General features: G+C 31.8%; 1 protein-coding gene across 1 annotated transcript; it reads right to left on the minus strand.

Annotated features, from left to right (window-relative positions):
• Window positions 1-359: 359 nt before the first annotated feature.
• On the minus strand, window positions 360-21,870 carry LOC113394721 (uncharacterized). Its single transcript, XM_026632147.2, has 17 exons — window positions 21,732-21,870; window positions 12,806-12,963; window positions 10,213-10,373; window positions 9,407-9,783; window positions 9,044-9,264; window positions 8,753-8,855; window positions 7,670-7,797; window positions 6,514-6,801; window positions 5,962-6,123; window positions 5,667-5,795; window positions 5,093-5,577; window positions 4,621-4,804; window positions 3,781-3,976; window positions 2,855-3,621; window positions 2,203-2,395; window positions 1,637-1,750; window positions 360-461 (listed from the first exon to the last, which is right to left on the minus strand). Exons 1-17 carry the CDS (start codon window positions 21,772-21,774, stop codon window positions 391-393), a joined length of 3,780 nt encoding a protein of 1,259 aa, XP_026487932.2. The 5' UTR covers window positions 21,775-21,870; the 3' UTR covers window positions 360-390.
• Window positions 21,871-22,484: the final 614 nt, after the last annotated feature.

The following is a 22,484-nucleotide window of genomic DNA, read 5'->3' on the forward strand; positions in this document are numbered from 1 at the left end:
AAATTTCAGAATTGAAGGTTTTTGTAAATAACTTTCATGACATTAACAGAAATATATTTTGATCTAATAAAGCAGAAAATGTAACCCTATGAGAATACATAATAGAAAAATTTACATAAATATTTAAATGAAGTTAGTAAAAAAAAATGAACAGTATCTATGAATCCATTTGAAACTGTTAAAACTACGAAGCTAAAAAGATGAATTTTGCTCCGAAATATGATTATATAAAAACAAAGAAACTGTTTATATCGAAACAGGTTTTTTGTAACGAAATTATTCAAGCTGTATTTATTTTTATTTAAAGGAAGAAAGGCAACGTGTGATATTACTTTGGTGTTGTGTCTTTAAAAGGTTGAATTATGACTTCTCCCAGCAGTTTATTATTTTTTAATAAAATTTAAAATCTTCTAGCTTGTTCTTACAGAAGTACGTGATCTTGTCAACAGTGTAGGGACCATCTGAAAATAAATTGCTTTTTATATAACTTAGTAGTAGTAGTAGTAATAGTACTTATAGCATGGTAGAATTGTAGCCGTTATTTAAATTAAGGTTTTCTCACGACGTTTTCCTTGACCACTCAGCACGATTTAAATTATAAACACATATTTTGTTACATAAAATCTCATTGAAGTCTGCTAATCCGATATTGAACCCACGATCTTCCGTTGTAATTTAAGCATTCAGTCAACTGGGTTATCTTTTTTTTAGCTACCCACTACACAATATATATCTTACATATAATTTTGAATCTAGAGATTAGATTCATATAGATAGATCATCATATCATTCCAGAGATAAAAAAAAAATTAGATTTAATTTTATGGCTTTCAAAAAAACTTTTTAACTGCATCAACTGTACTAATTTAACTTCAAGGTTTATAATCACATACCTTTCAAAATATCAAGAAATAGCTGCAAAATATTAAAAAAAGAAAACTTAGATTTTTTCCCAATCTTAACTTTGAATAAATTTTTCAGGTTTCAGCCGTAGCAAATTATTTTTACCATATCGTAATGTCATATAATTCGAGTTGAAGTTAAGTTTATTAATATAATTTATGTTTTTTATATATTAAAACTCTTGTTACTTCTATTGAATGTTCTGTATAAATGAATAAATATTAACAAACGAATCTCAAAACCTTTAAAGCCTAGGTTTTATTTCAAAAATCGAACTCAAAGTTCGACGATGAACTGACAAAATACCATAATTGAGAATTTCGTTCGTAATATTAATTGCATAATCTACAATTCGAGGTGAATTCAATCAAAGCATTTGGTAAGTTGTGATAGTAATTAATTCTATTGCTAATTTTTTAATGCCGACAACCAATTCAAACTTTATAAACTTTATTGTCGCGATTTATAGCAAAAATAACTTACTTCGAAAACCTGCTGAAAAAGGAAGTCTGAACTTATTTTCCAGATCCAATTTTGCCAATCTATTATGTAACATAATAAGCATTTCGGTAATGTATATACATTATGTTGAAACCTCTTTGGGATTTATTCACTAGAATTTTACCCACGATTTTAATATTACGTAAGAAGAACGTTAACGTTAATATATATATATACTTAAAGTATAATATTTTTCTTAAGACTTTGGTCAAGTTAATAAAAAAAGTCGTACCTATTTGGAACCACTGTGTTTTAGGAATACCAGCTTCTTCTCGTGCAGCTGCTATAGCGGCTCGCATTGCGAAAGGAATGACTATTCCCATACACGTTGCAGGTTCACCGGTCGCTAAAATCAGTAAAATTATTTTCAACAATATAATTAGTAGGTCAAATTGAAAGTATTAGGCTAACTGTCATCTTAATTGAGCTGAAGAAATCCTTGTCCAGAGTCCAAGCGATGGTCTTCTGTCACTATAATCTAAGACTAATTAAAAAAAGTAAACAAAGTAATTTAATTTATACGACGTCTTAACAGACAGCTCTTTTTTAAAATAATATAGTACATATTAATAAGTAAACACAGATAAATAAAATTTTCATAGCACAGGTTATCTAAAAGCTATAATATATAATACGCTTTATCACAATCTAAATTTAATGGCTGTAATCTATTAACATGACGCTTTAAAAGTTCTATTGATTACTTAAATAGAGAATATTTTGATTCAGAATACATATTCTAAGATTAGGTTATGTAGAATCATATCACAGAATACATATCTCAAACAGTATGCTCACCTTTTGCACCTAAAATAACTTCAGTGCTGAAGGAACCTTTTTTAAAGTATATCCTGAAGTCTTGAGGAATGTCTCTAGCTTGAGGAACCCAATAATCCCAAGTACGATTCGTTAGCACTTCGCCATTGCTTCGATTGTATACCAAATTTTCCGATGTCCAATAACCAACCCCAAAAATAAAAGCACCCTCAACCTGAAAAATAAATAACTCGATAACATTATCTTTACAAATTTATCTTTATTAATAAAAAGGGCTAATAGACCAAATTAATTGCAGCCTTGTTTATTCGCTGGGTCAATCAATCAATATAATAAAAAAATCACAAATTTATTTAATATAATTATTTTAGGACAGTAAACGAACTAAGAGACCACAGTTGCTCATGGACAACATGAAACTACAAAACATGAGACACTACGAAAAGTACAAACCACACTCCTATACCGTCAATCTAGGATTCTAGGGCCACGATTTTTTTTTAAATATTACTCTATCGTTCTTCTTTCAAACTGTAGCACAACATTACATAGCAATGATGTACCCCTATGTTAGAATTTCTGAAATAGCAAGTAAAAACTGGCTTACACAAGTAGTACAAGTAGCAGTATTTCTAGCATCGGAAATATTGTAAAAAATATTAAAATCACTCACTTGACCAACATCTAGTTCAGGATTTACACTTCGTCCGACATCTTCTATTAGATCAACTCTTATTATTTCCCATTCTCCAGTTAGAACATCTATTTCAACTTCAGCCAACGTAATTCCATATATATTATACATTTGCATATCTAGTTCATTAACAAATCCATGTACTTGTAAATCAACATTCATTTCATATGCTGTCTTTATCAATACCTCCCAGGTTGGATCAGTTAATTGTGTTCTAACTGGTTCCAGTCTTGCTAGCAGTTGTTCACAGCATCTTTGTACTCCGATACCAATATTGTGAGAAGTTATACTACCACCAGTAGGAAAACTATTAGGAGTTATCATGGTATCATTTGGTTTGATTTTAATTTTTTCGACTGGTATTTTTAGAAAATATGCGCATATCTGAATAGCCTTTGTGTTTATACCTTGACCCATTTCAACACCTCCATGAGTAATAGCAACAGTGCCATCGTCACGAAAGACTGTCAAGGTCACATCAAAGTACATGGAACCTACTGGGGTCCATCTAAGGAAAGAATATCTTAGGCCACGTTTTTTCCACCTATTTTCTGAATTAAATTTATCCACTGCGACTTTTCTCTCGTCGTATTGGGACTCACTTTTCAAGGTATCTAACATTTCTTGAATAGGACCATGTTTTTCACGATCTAAATTTGATAGACGGACTTCTAATGGGTCTAAATTTAATTCATAAGCTATCCGTTCCATGATATTTTCAGCCATCGCTATATGTTCCAGGGATCCTGTGGTATACAATGAAAATTTATTTTAAAAGTTAAAATTACCTTGAATTGTGCCTTTGTAGTAAATATAACAAAACAACAGAAAAAAAAATTACGGAGAAGTTAAAGAAAATAAAGAAATTTAAAAAATATATTTATTTTCATTAAATATAGTCATACCAGGAGAACGGGCCCAACTGTTTGAAGGTGTGTCAGTTACAGTATTATACGATTTATGAGTCCACGGCTCACTTTTGTAAACATTAGAATAAAGTTCGAGGCCGAGAGACACTAGAGGCTCATTAGTAATATAACCATTATCATCGTACAAGTCATGATTTATGTATTGAATTTCTCCTTTCGCGTTAACACCCATCTGTTAAAATTATCAATATTTTGATTACTTTGCTTGATTTTTATATTGTTAAACCATATTTAGTGGCTGGTGAAATTTGAAGAGACCTATCAAGACAAATAGGAGCTGATGATGTTGAAGATAATGATTTTGTTGATCATAAGGAGTGAGAAAAGAAAAAAAAATATAACTTAGATGTAGAGGCTATAGTATTGTAACATGTTTCAGAAGAAATTACTACGCTTAGTAAAAAGGAAAAAAATATGATCACTGAGCTTCAAGTGACTTATGATCGACGTATATGTTTAATTACAGATAGAATCTCATTGGGATAATCGAGTAGATGGTCTATAAATAAGTATATCAGCTAAGGGATAGACCATATATATAAATTATCAAGAATATTGTTATGATTATAAACTAAAATCAAACATATTATGAATATACCAATTAGTATAATAAAATGAAATGCTTCATACTTTATTTAATTAAAATTATTCGTAATATGAAATCATCCGTAAAGTAATAATGTCGTCAGTATCATACGCGTATATTTTGGGTAACTTTTTGTACAATTATGTCAAGACCTTCATCAGACAAGACATTCATAGAATATAGAAGTTTATTGCCATCATTAAAGCCAGTATTTTTATCAAATATAATACCTCGAAGTTAGAAGCGCATGGTGTTCGTTTTCCTATAGCCCTCATGTTATGGGTAAGAGGCTGAATAAATCGGCAAGGTCTATTCAGTTTGAACGCCACAAGACTGCAGGCTCCACATATTTGTGTGGCTCGAGATACTTTGTAACCGTAGCCACCGCCGATACGTCGCACGAATACGTCAACCCTAAAAGGAAAATATACATTATATATCTATTAACAAACTACATATATTTCTCAAAGAAAACGTTGTAAGAAAAAAATGTCTACCACAAAAAATATCCAGCTCTAAGTATTCGCTTATTTCTCACGGACACTAGCTATAACATTTATTTTCCTATTAATTTCATAGTGTATTAATTATTGTTCATATAATCCTAAGTCAAAATAAATCAAACAACACGTTTAATAATTAATTGGGAAAAGTGAATTACTACTTAAGAGAAATAAAATAGTGTTCAGTTCATCAACATACCTGTTCTGTTCCAAATTTAATACTCTGGAAACAGTGCGTTGTACCATATCTATAAATTGACTCGCAGCATACACTAGTAATCCTTCTTCAGTTGGAAGTGTGACACACACCAAAGTTTCCATAGTAAAATTGTATTGACCATAAATAGTGTTTTCCCCTTTTATTATTTTAGAAACATCAGTGCCCACTTTTGTAGCTTCGAATGATCCTGCTATAGTCACTTTAGCTGGGTCAGTTATAGATTCACGTATATCAATCTCTGGTGCAACGACATTACTGTATTTAACGTTGACCAGAGTAGCTGCCTTTTCAGCTAACTTTTGAGATTCAGCAACAATAATTCCAATCGGTTGATTAAAGAACTTGACCTCTCCATCGCAAAGCAATACTTCATCTTTTGTGTAAAATATACTTAGGGGTGGAGTAAAAGTATTTTGACCGGGAATGTCAGAAACGGAATAGAAAGCAATAACTCCGTGTTCACTCTGGGAATTTGAATAAATTATACAACTTGAGATACTAAGGTAATAAATCATTATTTATCTTATAAGTCTTATCAAATCTTGAATCTTACCAAGGCTTTGCTAGGATCGATACTGATTATTCTACCACGAGCTACAGTCGAAAGAACAAATACTGCATAGACTTCTCCAGGAAGAGACGGTACATCTTCCGTATACTTTGTCTCACCTGCACATTGAATCTGAAAAATAAATGAGTTTCAATTATATCGATATTAGGTAGGTAAGTTTTGTTTGTTTAATTTAACAGATTCATGTAGGAACTACTAAATATTTTATTGATTCTTAACGTTATTTTACTCATTGCTTTATTTTATAAATATTGCACCTAAAATCTAAGTAACTTACTAATGCATCAAGTTTTGGAAATGGTTTATTCAAAGGCCAAATCGTAGGGTTAGTTGTAAATATTTGTTTGCCGTCCGACACTGGCCGTGTTTCGTGTATTTTGACGGCTCCAGAATAATAACGAGGATTCAGTGTTTTTTGTGGACATAATGACAGGAGACCCTGAAACCAATTATAACGTAAATATATTGTACGGGACACTAAAACAAGCACTAATTAAAAAAATAGAAATAAAAAAACAGTTGTTTAAATTTATACCTAATACTAGAACTTTAAGTTTATGAAAAATATATGTTACTACAATTTAATATAATAGTTTATTCACGTAACAATTATTAACATCAAGTCCTTAAATATATACAAAAATGAATTACAAATAGTTACTGTATAAATCTTGACCGCGTGGATTACGTGTCTGAATTACGTTGTTATCTAACTTTTTCTTATTTTCATTATTTTTAAGGCTGGACAAATGAAGCGGTCAAACTCAATCAACAATTTTTTACAACTTTTTAATATTAAAAGCAAGCATACCCATATTTAAAGTCTCACCTTGTAAAACAATGACAAAGCTATTTGCCTCCTGAACTCAATAGGAGGCGCTGGCAGTTCTTCAGTGACAACGATCTCTGCATTCAATACCTTCAAAGCAGCTTGTAATGTTTCGTTTCTGAACAAAGCCTTACCGCGAAGACATGCTTCGGTTTTCCAAGCTCTTGTGAATACAGGAGAAAGTCCTCCATACACTATTCTACTATCCACGACAACACCATCTTCATTTAATTTATAATTAAAGCCAGCATGAACGATTGCATGCGCGTTTTGAGATCTCGGCATTATCTGATAATAAAAAAAAGATATAATTAAAAAAACAGCCTGCTGGAATGTCACTCAATGCAGGTTACACGTGAGGCATCTTTTCATCGGATACATACATGCAGGATTCCTCCCGATGCTTACAACCACGGTGGAGCACGAGATTTTTTTTACGCTATAAGTGGTAAACGCTCACTTGATGGAAAGTGTCTACCACCGCCCATGGACATCTGCAACACCGGGGGGCTTACAGGTGCGTTTTAAGAAATGAGATGAGAGCAGAATTCAATGTGAGGCCGAATTTGCACCTTTTAAAGTCTTAGGCGATGGGCCGACATGCAGTACGTCTTGCCTTGCTGAGCACACCAAGTTTTTTTATGTCAATTTGACTTCCAATTGACCGCGGAACTAAACGAGTTTCGAAACTGTGGTAGCAATGGGAATTGGACTAAGTTTTCGGGAATTAGACTTAGCAAAAACGGTTTTAAAGAACCCAGAGTTATTATATATTTTCTGAATGCGTTAGTATTTACATCACGAGACCCAGGCTTTATAGCGTTCCTGCTTTCGGCGTGACCCTGTTTTGCAGAAGCGACTAAACCAAGGCCCTGACTTGCCAAAATTGGGCACAGCAGAATACGGAATGAACAGTTCCATTCTCTGAAGAACCACATCGGTCACGGAGTCAGCAACAGCGTTCGGATCATCCGAGGAGAAACAAACCGGAGAGGCACGCGTAGATTCGCAGATGCAGTCTATACACAGCCAGATAATGGATAGTAACTGCCCTTCAAGGCTGTCGAGGCGACAAGAGCAGTTATTGCCGCTGACGTAAACGCACACACCAGCTGGACCAACGAATATGTAAATTATTTCCATATCAATAACTTACCTTGTATGTAGTTATTTTGTGAGAAGCATTCAGAGGGGGTAAAAGAATATTTAATATGACCTTCCCGGTCATATCTTCTTTAACAAAATCTTGCATCGTTAACATTTTACTACAACCCGGAGCTGATACTGGAAATATTTTTGATGGAATTATTGGCATTCAATTAAAATTCGATATAAATATCCTGAAATCCTCGTAAGTTATATTTAAAAACAAACGAATTAATCACTAATAATAATTAATTCCTTTTTTTAATGGAGTCTAAGCTATGTTTTAATTTCTCTCAAATTGAATACAAATAATACAAAAACAAATTATGTTTAACAAAAATATATTGAAAAAAAAGTATCATTTCATTAGAAGAATAAAAAAAACTAAGTTTTATTTATTGTGTATTAAATCGTAAATTATATTATTCGAGTATTATTATTATTATTAGTGTAGTATCGTTTATAATTTTGTAAGATATAATAATATAAATCATGTCCAACGTATTTGCTAATATAAAATAATATATATAATATTTATGAATACGAAAAAAGCAACAATATATATATTTACTATATATTTTTTATTACACAATTGCTTTGACTTTTATACTAAAGTAAGTCAGTTTCGTTACTCTTGAGAATCAAGCGAAGATTTTGAACGGTATTTTCTTATAAAACTTTTAGGTAAACAAAAGTAATTATTGTCCAACTCCGAATAGGAGGTCATCTATTCGAATTTTATTTTTATGTGTGATCTTCGATAACTTCGCGTGAGATTTTGTATTCAATCATTAAATCTTAAGGTTAAAGCAAGCCATTTATCATATTATTTTCACGTACTTTAAACTTATTTTAACCAATTTCATTTTCACTGAAATCCAAAGATAAAAAAAATACCGTTATTGTGGAGTAAAAATCAAACATAAGTAAAATCATCACTTTCTGTGTGTCTTTCGTTCATACGTTTGATTCTCTTCTTTTCTCTTTTCATGGAAATTAATTTCAGTCTTATGTAAATATTCGTTAGATTTAAATGTTTCGCATCATCATTATTCACTGCTATAATTATGCAAAATCTTATACAGACACTTACCAACAGTTACTTGGGCACCAACCGTTTCAAAGAGAAGATAAATATCCGACGCGAATTCATGATGTTTATTCTTTAACATTAAATTGCCAGCTATAGTTCCCAACTGAAACAAAGCTACCATCAGACAAAGGAGTACTTACCATCTGCTTTGTGAGGCTGCGATTAAAGGAAAATGTCAACAGCTGGTCAACGAAAGCTGTTTATTCTCTTACGCGAGAGAGTGAGCAAGAAGCTCCTTGCAAGATATAATTAATATCAATTAAAAATTATAACATTTAATATAATACTTACATTTCTAACTGGTATGTGAGCAACCAGCTTAATGTGATCGATAAGAATGCTTAAATAATCAAAATACTCATGTGTACACATAGTCTTAAAAATACTCATAACATCAGTAAGCGTGTTTCCGGCTCCAATAATCAAATTCTGATCAATGTTAAACCCTTTTAGTTCTGATACTCCAGATATATCAATGAGTATTTTAGGATATTCTAATATCGGGAATGCACCTGCAAAATTATATTTCTATTAAACTGTTATCACTTTAGTCAAATAGGTCAGTTTGAAATATAATTTTATATTCTAATACCGAAATGGAATGTTATCTATGTTATCTACTATTAAGTTATATTTTTTTGCCGTATCCGTTACCTTTTCCTGTATTACCAGCCATTAACATGTAGGATTGGACGCCATTTGTATACCATATAACAAATATATCTGTCAGCGTCTCAACTCTGTACCAGTATCTATCATCCCATAATTTAATAGTTTTGACTCCACTTTGCATATCACTTCCAGAAACAAAGCACCAATCGCTGTCGTCGCAATTTTTTTTTACACAAACTTCACCAGTTTTATCGCACAGTTTTAAGTCTTCAATATCTGGTAGTGTATGTGGATCGGGTGCATCTGAGGCGAACTTCTTAAAGGCTTCTAGTATTGGTCTATATCCTGTACATCTGCAGATATTGCTACCAAACGACTGTTCAATTTCAAGCATTGTCATTTGTTTAGTTTTTAAAAGACTGAAAAATTAAGTTTTCTTTATTCAAAATTACATTTAAAATAATATAAAACATAAGCAAGAGAAGATTTGCAAAAGCAAAGATGTGTCTTAAACAGCGTTCTCTTCTACACAAACAAAAAACTTTTGGACATAAAACTCGACAAAGAATAACAGGTTTGGAAGGTATACACTTAAATCCTCATGGTTAATGAATTGTGAAACCTTTATTTTAAATTGATTTGAATATATACGTAAATAAATATACCAACATATATTATATGTAATTCTTTGTTAAGTAAGAGATATAATTGATTTAAGCTTTTGCTTAAATTAAAACTCATTCATAATTAATTATTCTTATGAAACAGGTTTTACTACGTACGAAATCTAGGTCACAGATGTACAAATAAAATGACACATTCATTTATTCTTTATGTTGGCTAATTACCTATACATCGCCATGATCCATCCCGGGGAACAGTAGCCACACTGTGTTCCGTTATGTTCAGCGAGGGCTTTCTGCACAGGGTGGTAACCGTCGAGACGATTGCCAATTTTCTCTATCGTCGTAATATCCCAATCTTGACATGACGTCACTGATACCATGCACTAAATTAAAAAATATATATCATTTATATTAATCTATTGATTAAACAGAGTTGTAAATGGTGTCGTAATTTGTACATTTAACTGTTAAATAATATTAGTCTATTTGTTTTAAAGTAACAACAGTTTTTTTACGGCAAATGTGCCACCAATATTCAGAACTAAGATGTTATGTTCCTGGTACCTTTAACACTGGTTCAATAACCCTTCAAACCGGAAAACAACAATATGACGTCAATGCCGTTTAGCTTTATAATATGTAATGTGTGCGTTGTATCTAACCAAGCGGGAACACGCAAAGCCGTACCATCAAATAAATGTTTATTAATGAAATAGTTTTTTTTACTGTTTCTCAGTTAAGTTTTCTAAGTAAATCATTATATTTCACCTTAGAAAACAAGTGTTGTTATAACTTGCAACATTAATACGATTTGATTTTAAACCATAATTAAACTAAGATTAACTTATAAGTTTATCAATGTTTTTTTGTTAATACATTGTTTTTTTAATAGCACGTATTTTGTTTAACCCGCCATTGGTGACCTATATGTCTGTGAGACCGGGTGGTTGAAAAAAAACAAATATTTTTATCAACGTGCACAGAGTTACACTGTGGTTTTGAGTAGCTGCCTAATTCCGCGCCCCATACCGCCAGTCTACCCCGCGACAGCGACGCGGTTTTGCCGCCAACCCGGTGCGTGAGACCGGCGTCACCAACTAGGTAAGTCAAATGGTTATTGTTATTTTTTATATTTTTCTTATTTTGATTTGATAAGATGTTGTTATAATTTACAGTTAAATCATATAATACTATTATTAGTAGCCGATTTTTCAGATTTGAACGACATTTTACGTGTTTTTCGTTCAAATTGTGAACATTGTTTCAGCATGTCTTTCGAAAGCAACCAGCGTCATCTCGAGGCCCTTTTGCAAGAAGCAATGTCTGATGAGGATGGATTACAATCGGAAAGTGAATCTGGAAGTGACTTAGAACAGGAAAATTTCGAACCAGATCAAATACAAAATTCGGAGAGCGAAGAAGATTGGAGTGACCACGAATATTAAGGTAATGAAAACTCATTGTTCTATTTGGGAAAGGATAAATCGACGAGCTGGAGTAAGGAGCCCCAACGTCAATCTGTCCGTACTAGAAGAGTTAATATTATAACTCAGTTACCAGGACCGAAGCGGATTATTGCCGGTAAGAAAGAACCTTTCGCAATTTGGAAACACTACTTCGACAACAATATGATCGAAATTCGTATGGAAATCTATACCGGAACAACGTCAGGTCAACGGAAGGTCCATTTCATCTAATTGATGCGGAAACTCAAAAACCTGATATCATTTTGAGTTACAATGAGACAAAGGGTTGAGTCGATGTCGTAGATCGTCTGTGTGCAAATTACAACTGTGCTCGAGCAACGAGACGTTGGCCTATGGTGGTCTTTTACGCTATGCTGAACGTCAGTACTATAAACAGTCAAGTGATACATACAGCTAATAATCCAACTTCAAAACTTTTACGTCGTCAATTCATTGATTGTCTAATTGAACCACTTATAAAAGAACGACAGACACAGTTGAATTTGCCACGACCATTGAGACAAAGACTGACAGAAATTTTGTAACTCGATGATCAAACTTTATAACCTTTCCAATGAAAAGTAGTTTAAACCGTAAATTAACGAAAAACTCACTGTCGAAAACCCCGGTGCGTGAGACCGGGGTCACCAACGATGTCAGTCAAATTCACGTCACCAATGGCGGGTTAAATTGATAGTTCAATGGTTTAGCGTTACTTGTATGTAACTTTCACGAAATATAAATATTTGCAGTTCGTTACTAGTATCAGTTACGCATACATGCGAAACTTCCGCTAAAAATATTTTTTTCAGGAATTGCATTCAATGCCTAATCATATTTTGTAGGACCTAGTCAAATAACTCTCACTTTAATTCACTGAACTTATATTATCAGAGCGAAATAGTCCGGTGAATAACAGCTTGTAAATGTCGCACTGCTAAGGCCATCTCGCCTTTTTGAGGAGAAGGTTTGGAGCTTATTTTGAACACGCTGCTCCTATGCGGGTTGGTGGATACCCATGTGGCAAAACTTTATTGAAATTAGACAACTGCAGGTTTGCAGCGCAAGATGAATTACTAACACAAATGGAGTATATGAAAATTCAGTGGTGCTTAGCTGGGTTTGAGTCCGCAATCATCAATTAAAATGAATTTAACACTTTAAATACGTATACGTAATAAGTTTACGAGTACTTAATTCGTGTTTATAATTCAATTGTTACTAAGTCATGAAGGTGTCAAATGTGGCTCGTCTTCTCCTTAAAAGCGTTAGCCGAAAAGTGGAACATTTACTGTTATTTTATGTTATCTTAAACTTATTATATTCTAGTGATATTGTAATAAACTAACCGAATTAACACCCTGTGGAACTTCCCCATGGCCCTTCGTAGCAGTAACAATACAAGCTCCACAGCCGGCTTCCAAGCACATGTACTTGGTGCCACGGAGTTCTAACGTATTACGAAGGTAGTCCAGGAGACTGGTCGTGGAGCTAACCTCGGACCCCACTAAAAACATTGAAATAAATAAATCTATAAAACGCAAAATGTTGTTCATCGTCTGGCTTATACAGTCACCAGCATTGAGGTTACTCATCGAGCTAAACAGTAAACCATTTTTCTCTGACGTTGCTTTATAGCGTTAAATTAACCTATCTTATTTGGTATTTCCAAAATAATAGTTTAAAACAAAGTAGATTTTTAGTTGTGTGTTTTTGCTTCATTTCCCCTATTAGAAAGAGGGATAAATAAGGAAGGAAGGTACATATAATTTGGAAATATATTGAGCACAATGGATAAACTATGATAGTTAAGGCTGGAAACAGAAGCGATACTCGTAATTACAGCCGTATTTAAGTAAAATAAATCGTCCATTTCGATACAAATACTATATTTTATAGCGAGATTTCGGTTTTACGAGCGGTCGCTCAACAAAACATTTAATATGTTGTGTTGAGCTTTGCATGGAAAAAAATCACAAATACTATTGGAGTATTCTGTGATTTGTCTATGGCATTTGATAAATGATCTTCATTTCTATGTTAAAGGTATTTGTGATATAGTGTTGTTTGATGGCGATACTTCGCTAATCTTTAAGGTAGACAGGAAAAATACTGACTATGACGAAGTGAACGGTGCATTATCACAGATACACGATTGGTTTATAGTAAATAATTTAGTTTTGAATACTCAAAAAAACAATATGTTTAGTTCTTACCCTATCCAATGTTAGAAAGCAAAATTATAATATATCTTTAAACGGTGGCCGTCTTGATGTAGCCGATACTACGGTGTTTTCAGGAATAGCATTGGATTCCAAACTTCAGTGGAGTCCTCATTTATTGTCCCTGACAGGAGGACTCAGCTCCGCAGCATACGCGGTTAGGAAACTTAGACAACTAACTAATATTGAAACCGCTCGTCTAGTATATTTTGGTTATTTTCATAGTACTTTGGGGTAACACAGATTTTTAACTTTGCCGATTCATATATTCAAATCATTTGTAAAAATACACTAATAAAAAAGAGCATATTATTCAATACAAGATATATACCTAGATGATAAAAAAGCGTGGAGCCAATACTTGTTGACTTCCATTGTATTTAACTAACAGAACTTATTTATTTTAATGTTGAAAAAAGTAACTACTGAGTCTCTTGACGGTTCTTCTCGGTAGAATCTACACTTAATATAGTTTGTCAAATGACGATTCAAAAGTGCTTGTATAAGCCTACTTTAATATAGTATATTTTGACTTTGTTTTTTTTTTTAGTGTTTTATCAAAAAACCTGTTTTCCATCCAGCTAACGCTGCCTGTAAAATTGTAGAAAATTGTCCTAAAATGTCAACAGAAAACTCCGGGATAGCAAGTCCATCTTTTATGATAGACTTTCTTGACACTCTTAGTAACCATATTTATCAATTGCTGTTTTAATAAAAAACGGAAGTTTATTTACAATTTATTGGGCATTTTAAATTGACAAAAACTGTTAGGACATAACGCTGCTGTTCCAAGGCTCAGTAGGTAATATAATATACTTTCTAGGAATAATAATGACCTCAATATTCATCGTTACAGCTTCTCCAAATTCAGAGTGTAATACTCTCTCAACTTTTAAACTAACGAAACAATAAAATGCTTGATTAATAAGCTTATTCTTAAACTTACGTTTCTAATTTATGTTTTTTTTACTGCTATGTAATTAGTCTTTCACTTTTTATGTAAATTATATTTAAATATTTTTTGCTTAATAGTGCATGCTCTATTCTCTTATAACTGAAGGAGCACACAACTTTTAACCTTTACATTGTTTAATTTTAAGAATATGTATTTAGTGTGTTTCTTTTGGAGACTCGTAAAATTAATAAATAAATAAAACTTTAGAAGGCGTTGCACGTATTTTGGAGACGGTGATACCGTTTCCAAATTACGTGCAACAAAATTATTCGCTACGAAACGAGTGCTCGGTTGATTGTCTGTTACAATAAATTGTTAATCTTATTTTTTTATGATATCGGTTGACGGATGAGCAAATGGGCCACCTGATGGTAAGTGGTCACCATCGCCCACAGACAACGGCGCTGTAAGAAATGTTAGCCAATCCTTACATCGCCAATGCGCCACCAACCTCGGGAACTAAGATGTTATGTCCCTTGTTCCTATAGTTACAATGGCTCACTCACCCTTCAAACCGGAACACAACAATACTGAGTACTGCTGTTTGGCGGTAGAATATCTGATGAGTGCGTGGTATTTACCCAGACGGGCTCGCACTAAGCCCTACCACCAAGTGAATTGAAAATTTTCATTTCTGAAATACTTAGATCGTTTATAAATCAGAAGAAAAAAAGTAGAATTTAATCGAAACCTTTTTTTAAATTCATTTTTGAAGTTGCAATTTTGACTTATTTTGAAAAAATCTAAAAAACGTGATAACTTAAAAATGGTTCACTTTTGGATCATGCATATGGGAGTTAAAATTATCGCAAATAATCACCCCTATCACCTCCTAACGGGAATACGTCGAATTACCAATAACCCTGTATATGGAGCTGACTCCGTAACTATTGTATAAGGTTTTAAATAATCATAGCTATTTATATAAATAAATAAAAATGATGTATCTGTAAAAAAATAATTTATGTCATCGTAAATTATAAATCAGGTTGTTTAAACGTAACGAAAGTCAAAAACGTTATTGTCGGGTTCCCTGACAAAGTGCAGCGTTTATTTTAATATCACTAAAAACAATTGCCAATTCGTCTTACAACCGAAAGTAGCGGTCAGTGCACTGACCTTAATACATAAACGTATTTTTATACAACCGTACGTACCGTTTAAATTCTTGCAACATTTTATAGTGTCAAGTAGTCAATGTCAACATCTTTGTGTTTTGGGTTACTTGAAGATTATATTTTTGCACATCATTTATTTATATTTTTATTTTAGGTCATATGAAGGTGGACGGGTAAATGTGCCAACTTTAAAATTTAAATCCAAATCAAAATATACATTATTCAAGTTAGCCTTTACAAGCACTGTTGAACCGTCATTTTAAAGAACTATAAATAACTACTGTCATATCCGTTCTTATAATGTAGTTCCTCAGCAACGTTATTGTTATGTCATTGAAAATATATTAAATACAAATGCATGATATGAAATTACCAATTACTATTTATTTAGTAAAAACATATTAGCTACCAACAGCTCTTCTATCAAAACGAACTGACAAGAAACTCAGATGTAAATTGCCTGACATTCAACAAGTATTAGCTCCACGCATTTTTACAATCTATATAAATTTAATTAAAATTGTTTTAAATAACATGCTTTATTTATTAATGTTTAAACTATCGATAGTCCATCGATACCAACGATAGTACTATCGATATCCTGAATAGTTTTCGAGGTCCACTATCAATAGTCAAACTAACGATAGTTCTGCAACACTGTTGTGAACTAAATATTGTTTTGTAAGCAATTTCAATATTCAGTTATAATTCTGCATCTACCTGGGGACTATTCTATTAATTTATAACGATCAACTTTCCATATTATATAACAATCCAACTTTACGTTACCTGAAAATGAATTTAAACGGTAAGAATTATATTTCGAATCAATTGCGATAAATTGACATTTAGTAGAATTAGCCCCGTATAATAATATTTTGGATAATAATTTTAGTAATGTTCTAAATGTGAGATTAATAACTCCGTAAATTTCAGATGCAACCTCTCCCTTTACGGAGACGGTTTGACTTTATTCCACAGTGAACTGAACTGGCAAATGGGGGCAGAGGGCCACCTGGTGGGACATTGGTACTGTGAGATATTAACCATTTCTCATATAATGCGCTACCAAATTTCGAAACTAAGATGCTATGATCTTGTGCCTGTTCCACTGGTTCACTGACTCATCTAACCGAAAAACAACAACACATCAACACCGACGAATTGGTACAACCCAAACGGGCTTGCACGAGGTAAAACCTTTTGTTTTATTTATCTGTCCACGTATGTGCCCTCTCTATTGGAGGCAAAGTAATAAGTATTTTATCACCGTTAGTGATAATGTTTATCTATTTCTTATCAAAGTCACGAAATTAAATATAACGAACAGACGTTACCTATGATTTCAAAGCGTTTTTATGTATAGAAAAAGTTTTAAATATTTGATGTTATTGAATAATATATGCATTATATCAACACCCGCAGACTCAGAGAGTTATAAGCAGAAACAAACACATTCATACTTAAGAAACCATATGCACACACAGATAATAGATTCTTACTTAAAACGTAAAGGTTTTTTTAAATAATATAGTTTTCAATGCTGCAAAAGTCGTTCTAGGTGAAGCAAGCGTTTATACATTCATACATCTAGTGGATAATATTTGCCGTATAAATATGTATTATATTATGATAGCTAATATGATAAACGTGAAAGGATGTTTGTATGTTACGCTTTCACGTCTGAACTCAACTGATCGTCATAAAATTTTGCAAACATACCAGGAGATCAGAAAGGGTCAGGATAGCAAGCACTGACCTACTAACCTCAGACACGGGTGAACTACGTGTAATATACTATCAAAATTAAATTTAATTATGTAATTATCAATACATTTACAAATCGCAGAGCTACCAACTTAACGAAATAAAGTCAATAAACACATTTAATAATAATTTACTGCTACTTATGAATATAGAACTACTCGCCACCCATTTTGGTACGAACATATTGAGCATGGCGTTTCTAAAATCTTTATCATCGCGGTCAGTAGTGAAAGGGGAAATAAATGGGTTATGAAACTCTTATTCTATAACGGTAATTTAAGCGAGATTATATATTTTTGAAACATTTCGAACGGCACTTATTATTTTTTAATAAAACGGACACAATTAAGTTATACTATGAACATACAAACGTAACCTAAAATATTATATAGTTACAATATACACTATCATAATCTTAGCAATTTATTGTAGATTGAATTCAATTTATACAATTTTATGGTGACATATTATATAAGTACTACTAGCGATTCGCCCCAGCTTTGCTCGGATGTAAGTTATTTATAAAGAAAATTAAAAATGTATTTATTCGTTTGCATAAATACTAGGATGTGCCTTATATGACAAAAAATTTTTTTTTTTTAATTTCGAAATGCATACCCTCTATTTTTTTTTGCTAAATGCTAAAACATACTCAAATATGAAATTTCAGCTTTTTAACATGATCGCAACCCGTGCCGACCAAGCTACAAAGTTTATTAAAAGTCATTTATTTACCTGATAGTTTTGTCCGCTATAAAACTAACATAAATATATATCAAACTATATATAAATACAACAAATGAAGTGAATAAGAATTAAAATAAAATAAGATAAACATTATTCTTTAGAAACATGAAATTATAATAATCAGTCAGGGGTAACTGATCTTAAATGTAGTTTTTTTACAGTCTGCATACAAACTTTTATGTTCCTGGACACAGTACAACAAGAATTGTTTTTACGCTATTTCAACTGTAATAATTCCGTTAAAATCTTACATTAATTTGATCGCCCTTTCAGCAGTCATTTACAACGATCAAACGATTTATTCTAATTTTAGTTTCTAAAAAAGTAGCATTACCATTCCAAGAAGAAAACTGTCGTCGATATGTAGTCGAGAAAGAAATTGTTTGCTCTTTTCCGATACAAAATCATCTAGTGTTTTAAAGAAAAAACAATTTAAATAAAAAAAATACATCAAGTAATGCAAAAAAACGCACAAAAAATTTGCTTATCGAACAATTTTTAGGTCAGTTCTTCCTTGGATGAAACTTAACGTTTGCCAAAATCTGAGTTTTATCCCTGTTTAAGTTGGGAATCATTTTCATCTGTTATTATCTTCATCATTATAAAGTGATACAGTGTCTGTCTCTTCACATAAATACCACCAGTGATGGCTAAATTTGCTTATATAAACTTTATAATTTTTTACATTAATTTTCATACTCTTTAAGCGTCTTTAAGAAGCACACATTTTGGATAGGACCTTTAGTCGCCTTAGTGCACTCGAGCCAAGGTTTATCAAAACAAATCAAAATGATTCTAATATTTTATTCTTTATTCAAGTAGGCTCATAATAGCACTTTTGAATCGTCGTGCTGCCACTGGTTCGGAAAGTACAGTTTACCAAGAAGAACCGATAAGAAACTGAATAGTTAGTCTTTTCCACAATTTAAATTGTAGAACTTTTGTCAATAAAGTACAATTAAATTAATATATATCCTTCCTGTGAATCAACAAATACTAAGTCACCTCTTCTTTATTATAAATATATTATAGGAGTTATGTGTTTTTTTAACGTTAAATTTAAATCACTATTAATACAATTATAAATATAGGAACGACTACATCCATCTCCAAGAAGGATGTTGAATACATTGCGAATTCGGAAACTAGGTGTTAGAAGTTTACCTTTCCTCCTCGTGCCCATACAATGATGGTCTGGTCGCTGCTTTTTTTCGAAAGGATGTATAATATTGTAAATATATGTAATATTGTACATATTAACATATTGTGTCGCAGCTTTAGTAGTTTTAACTTTAATATTTTGTCATCCCAAAAGTCTGTGACTTCGTCAGGTACATTTTTCTGAAAGTCAGTTTTTATTGCTTCTGTCCTGGATTTTTTATCTTCATAATAATTTATAATTAATAAACCGAGGATTTATTAATTTCTGCGCAGAATAAGCGCTTCTAAAACCGAATGAAGAATATAAACGGAGTCTCTTATGGTTAATGGGCAAAGACCTAAAGCTGCGTCAAGTTCAGGTGTTATGACATTATTTCCACCTCTTTTTGGGTCAGAAATGCCTTCGTCAGAATTTTTGCTTTGTCCCGAAATATAAAGCACTCCCTAATCACAAGATTTGCACTTTACTAACAGTCAGCTTAACTTCGCGAATACCGTACAATAAGACTGCGTGAACTTTTGTATTATATGGTAATTTTGCACATTTTATTTGATGGCTAGACAATCTGATAAGGAAAATATTGTGTTTATCACTTCGCAATCCTATCGACATATTTATAATACATATTGCAATAAACAATGATGCACTAATAATCTTAAAACTAACGTAAAAAATGAAAAATTAATAAATCGGGCTTATATTTTTTTCCAGACAATATTTGGTTGACAAAATTTTGATTTGGGTTGTTACTAGAGTTTTAAGAAGGTATGCGTAAAAATATATCGAAGTTAAAATTTAAGGGACACCCTAATAAATACTCATCAGATATTTCGTTCGTACTCATACTAAATTTCATCAAATTTGATTTAGTGGTTTGGTCGTAAAAGAGCGACAAATGAACAGACAGAGTTACTTTCGCATTTATATATTAGTATAGATTTCGAAAATAAGAAATATGAAGAGTAATTTTATTGTAAAACATAGATGAAAATGTCTACTGTCTGTCTAATGACTTTTAGGTTCAAATTAGAATACTGCAAAGGGTCAAATGTTATTCTCATAGACCACCTGTTACGTGAATGATTTTTTTTTCGATACACATTTTTTGGAATCTATGATATCTCGGTATTCGAATATTGCCGTATAATTTTAATATTTACTAAATGCCCTAAGTAACTAACACTTATCTGAAAAAAGGATTAATAATAAATTCAGGAAAAAAGCTTCGCAAATAACGGATACTTTTTATTAATTAGATAAAACTAGTTATAGATAAAACGAGTATAAGTTTATTTTAAAAGATAGACAAATGTTGTCCCGGACTTTTCTGTAGGTTTTTTCAAGACCTAACATTTTTTAGTACATTGTTTTGATGTACCTATTTATACATATATGCTAAGGCTTAATCAGCGTCAGTCACGTACGCGTACGAAACCAGTTTTTTTTTTTCGGATAAAATATCGAAAAGTTCAGCAATTTTGTACAAAATATTTACAAACATTTCTCGTTTATAGCTCTTTCTATTAATGAAAAATGTATCAAATTCCATTCAGAGGCAAAGGAGGAGAAAGTGGGGATACAGACAGAGTCAGAAAGCGACTTCGTTTTAACACTATAGAAATATATTTACATTCTGCGTTTGAAATCATCGATGTGTAAAATTGTCGTATATATTTACATTATAATCACATAACACTTCACGATTTGATTCACGATTTAACACTTCAATAAATATTTAGCACGAACGGTATACAATTATATAACATTATTTTAAATAATTTCACATCAATATAAGTCCCTTTTTTATGCTATTTCGACTAGGCACAAAGATGAATTTAAATATAGAAAATAAAAATAAACACGTTTCATTTAAAAATGTTACTAAAAATGTTGCACTCTTATTCTAAATCAAAATTAACTCAAATCTCAATTTAATCGCACCAAAAAAATTCACAGAAGATCACTTCACTTAAATAGTAATAAATACTATATAATATATTATTCTCCTTTTTTTTCTTTTTATAAAGCCCACAAAAAAGTTTATCTCCATATTATAAAAACGAAATGCACAAACAAATAATAAAATCTCATTTGATTATAAATAAAAAATTACACACAACACTAAGGAATATACTTATATTATAAATTTAAATACATACTATAAAAAAATATTTCCTGTTAGTAATTTCGATATTCGTATTTCAAAAAAAAAATTAAATAAAATTTAATTTGCAGTATAAAACCAGTTAATCTTGATACTTTAAAATGTATTTCGTGTAAAATTATACTGTTTAAATTCCATACCCGAGCACTCGATCCCGTTTACTCGAAACTTGATTCTATCCATGACCGCGGTCCGTATGTTAAGCCGACGGACTGAATAAGTTTCTTTTAAATTGCTGGCGTCAATCACTGCACAACCACGAGAGCAAAGTGTAGTAACCCGAAAAAAAGTAAAATTCTGACAATGAAGTAATTAAAATTTTGATAGTGGCGCTTTGACTTTAGCTGTTATAAGCGTTATCCAGTGTTACGTGAAAGAGTAAGATGCAACAAAGCTGTAAATGTCTGCGTAGAGGATAAGGCTTGGTGTTTAACATATAACATGTATGTAACATTTTCCCGATGTTTTTCTTCACGGTGAAACCGTAATGACTGATTTCAATGTTAGATATTTAAACACAATGACGTATTTTATTTATTGAAATTGAATTAATATTTTTAGTTGGATAGTGATGCACCTTAAATTGAAGCGCTTAACGAAGATTTTCATTCGAACTATTGGTAACATAGTATTAATCTCTTTAGGGATTAGTAACATATTAATAATTACGTATTCTATTTTTTTTTTCTTTTATTGTATTTTTTTTTTTTTTAATATTTTCTCTAAAAATAATAATTACCATTTCTACTTACATTTGGACTCGTTCGCATTTTAGATGATGTATCTAAAATGTTTAACAAAAAAGTCGTGGGGCGTCCTTCAAGATCAATTAATCATTTTAAATGTAATGATTTATTATTTATATATGTTAATCCAATAGCGTTTCGTTATTA

Source organism: Vanessa tameamea, chromosome 15, assembly GCF_037043105.1.
Source record: "Vanessa tameamea isolate UH-Manoa-2023 chromosome 15, ilVanTame1 primary haplotype, whole genome shotgun sequence".
In the NCBI taxonomy this organism is placed as follows: domain Eukaryota; kingdom Metazoa; phylum Arthropoda; class Insecta; order Lepidoptera; family Nymphalidae; genus Vanessa; species Vanessa tameamea.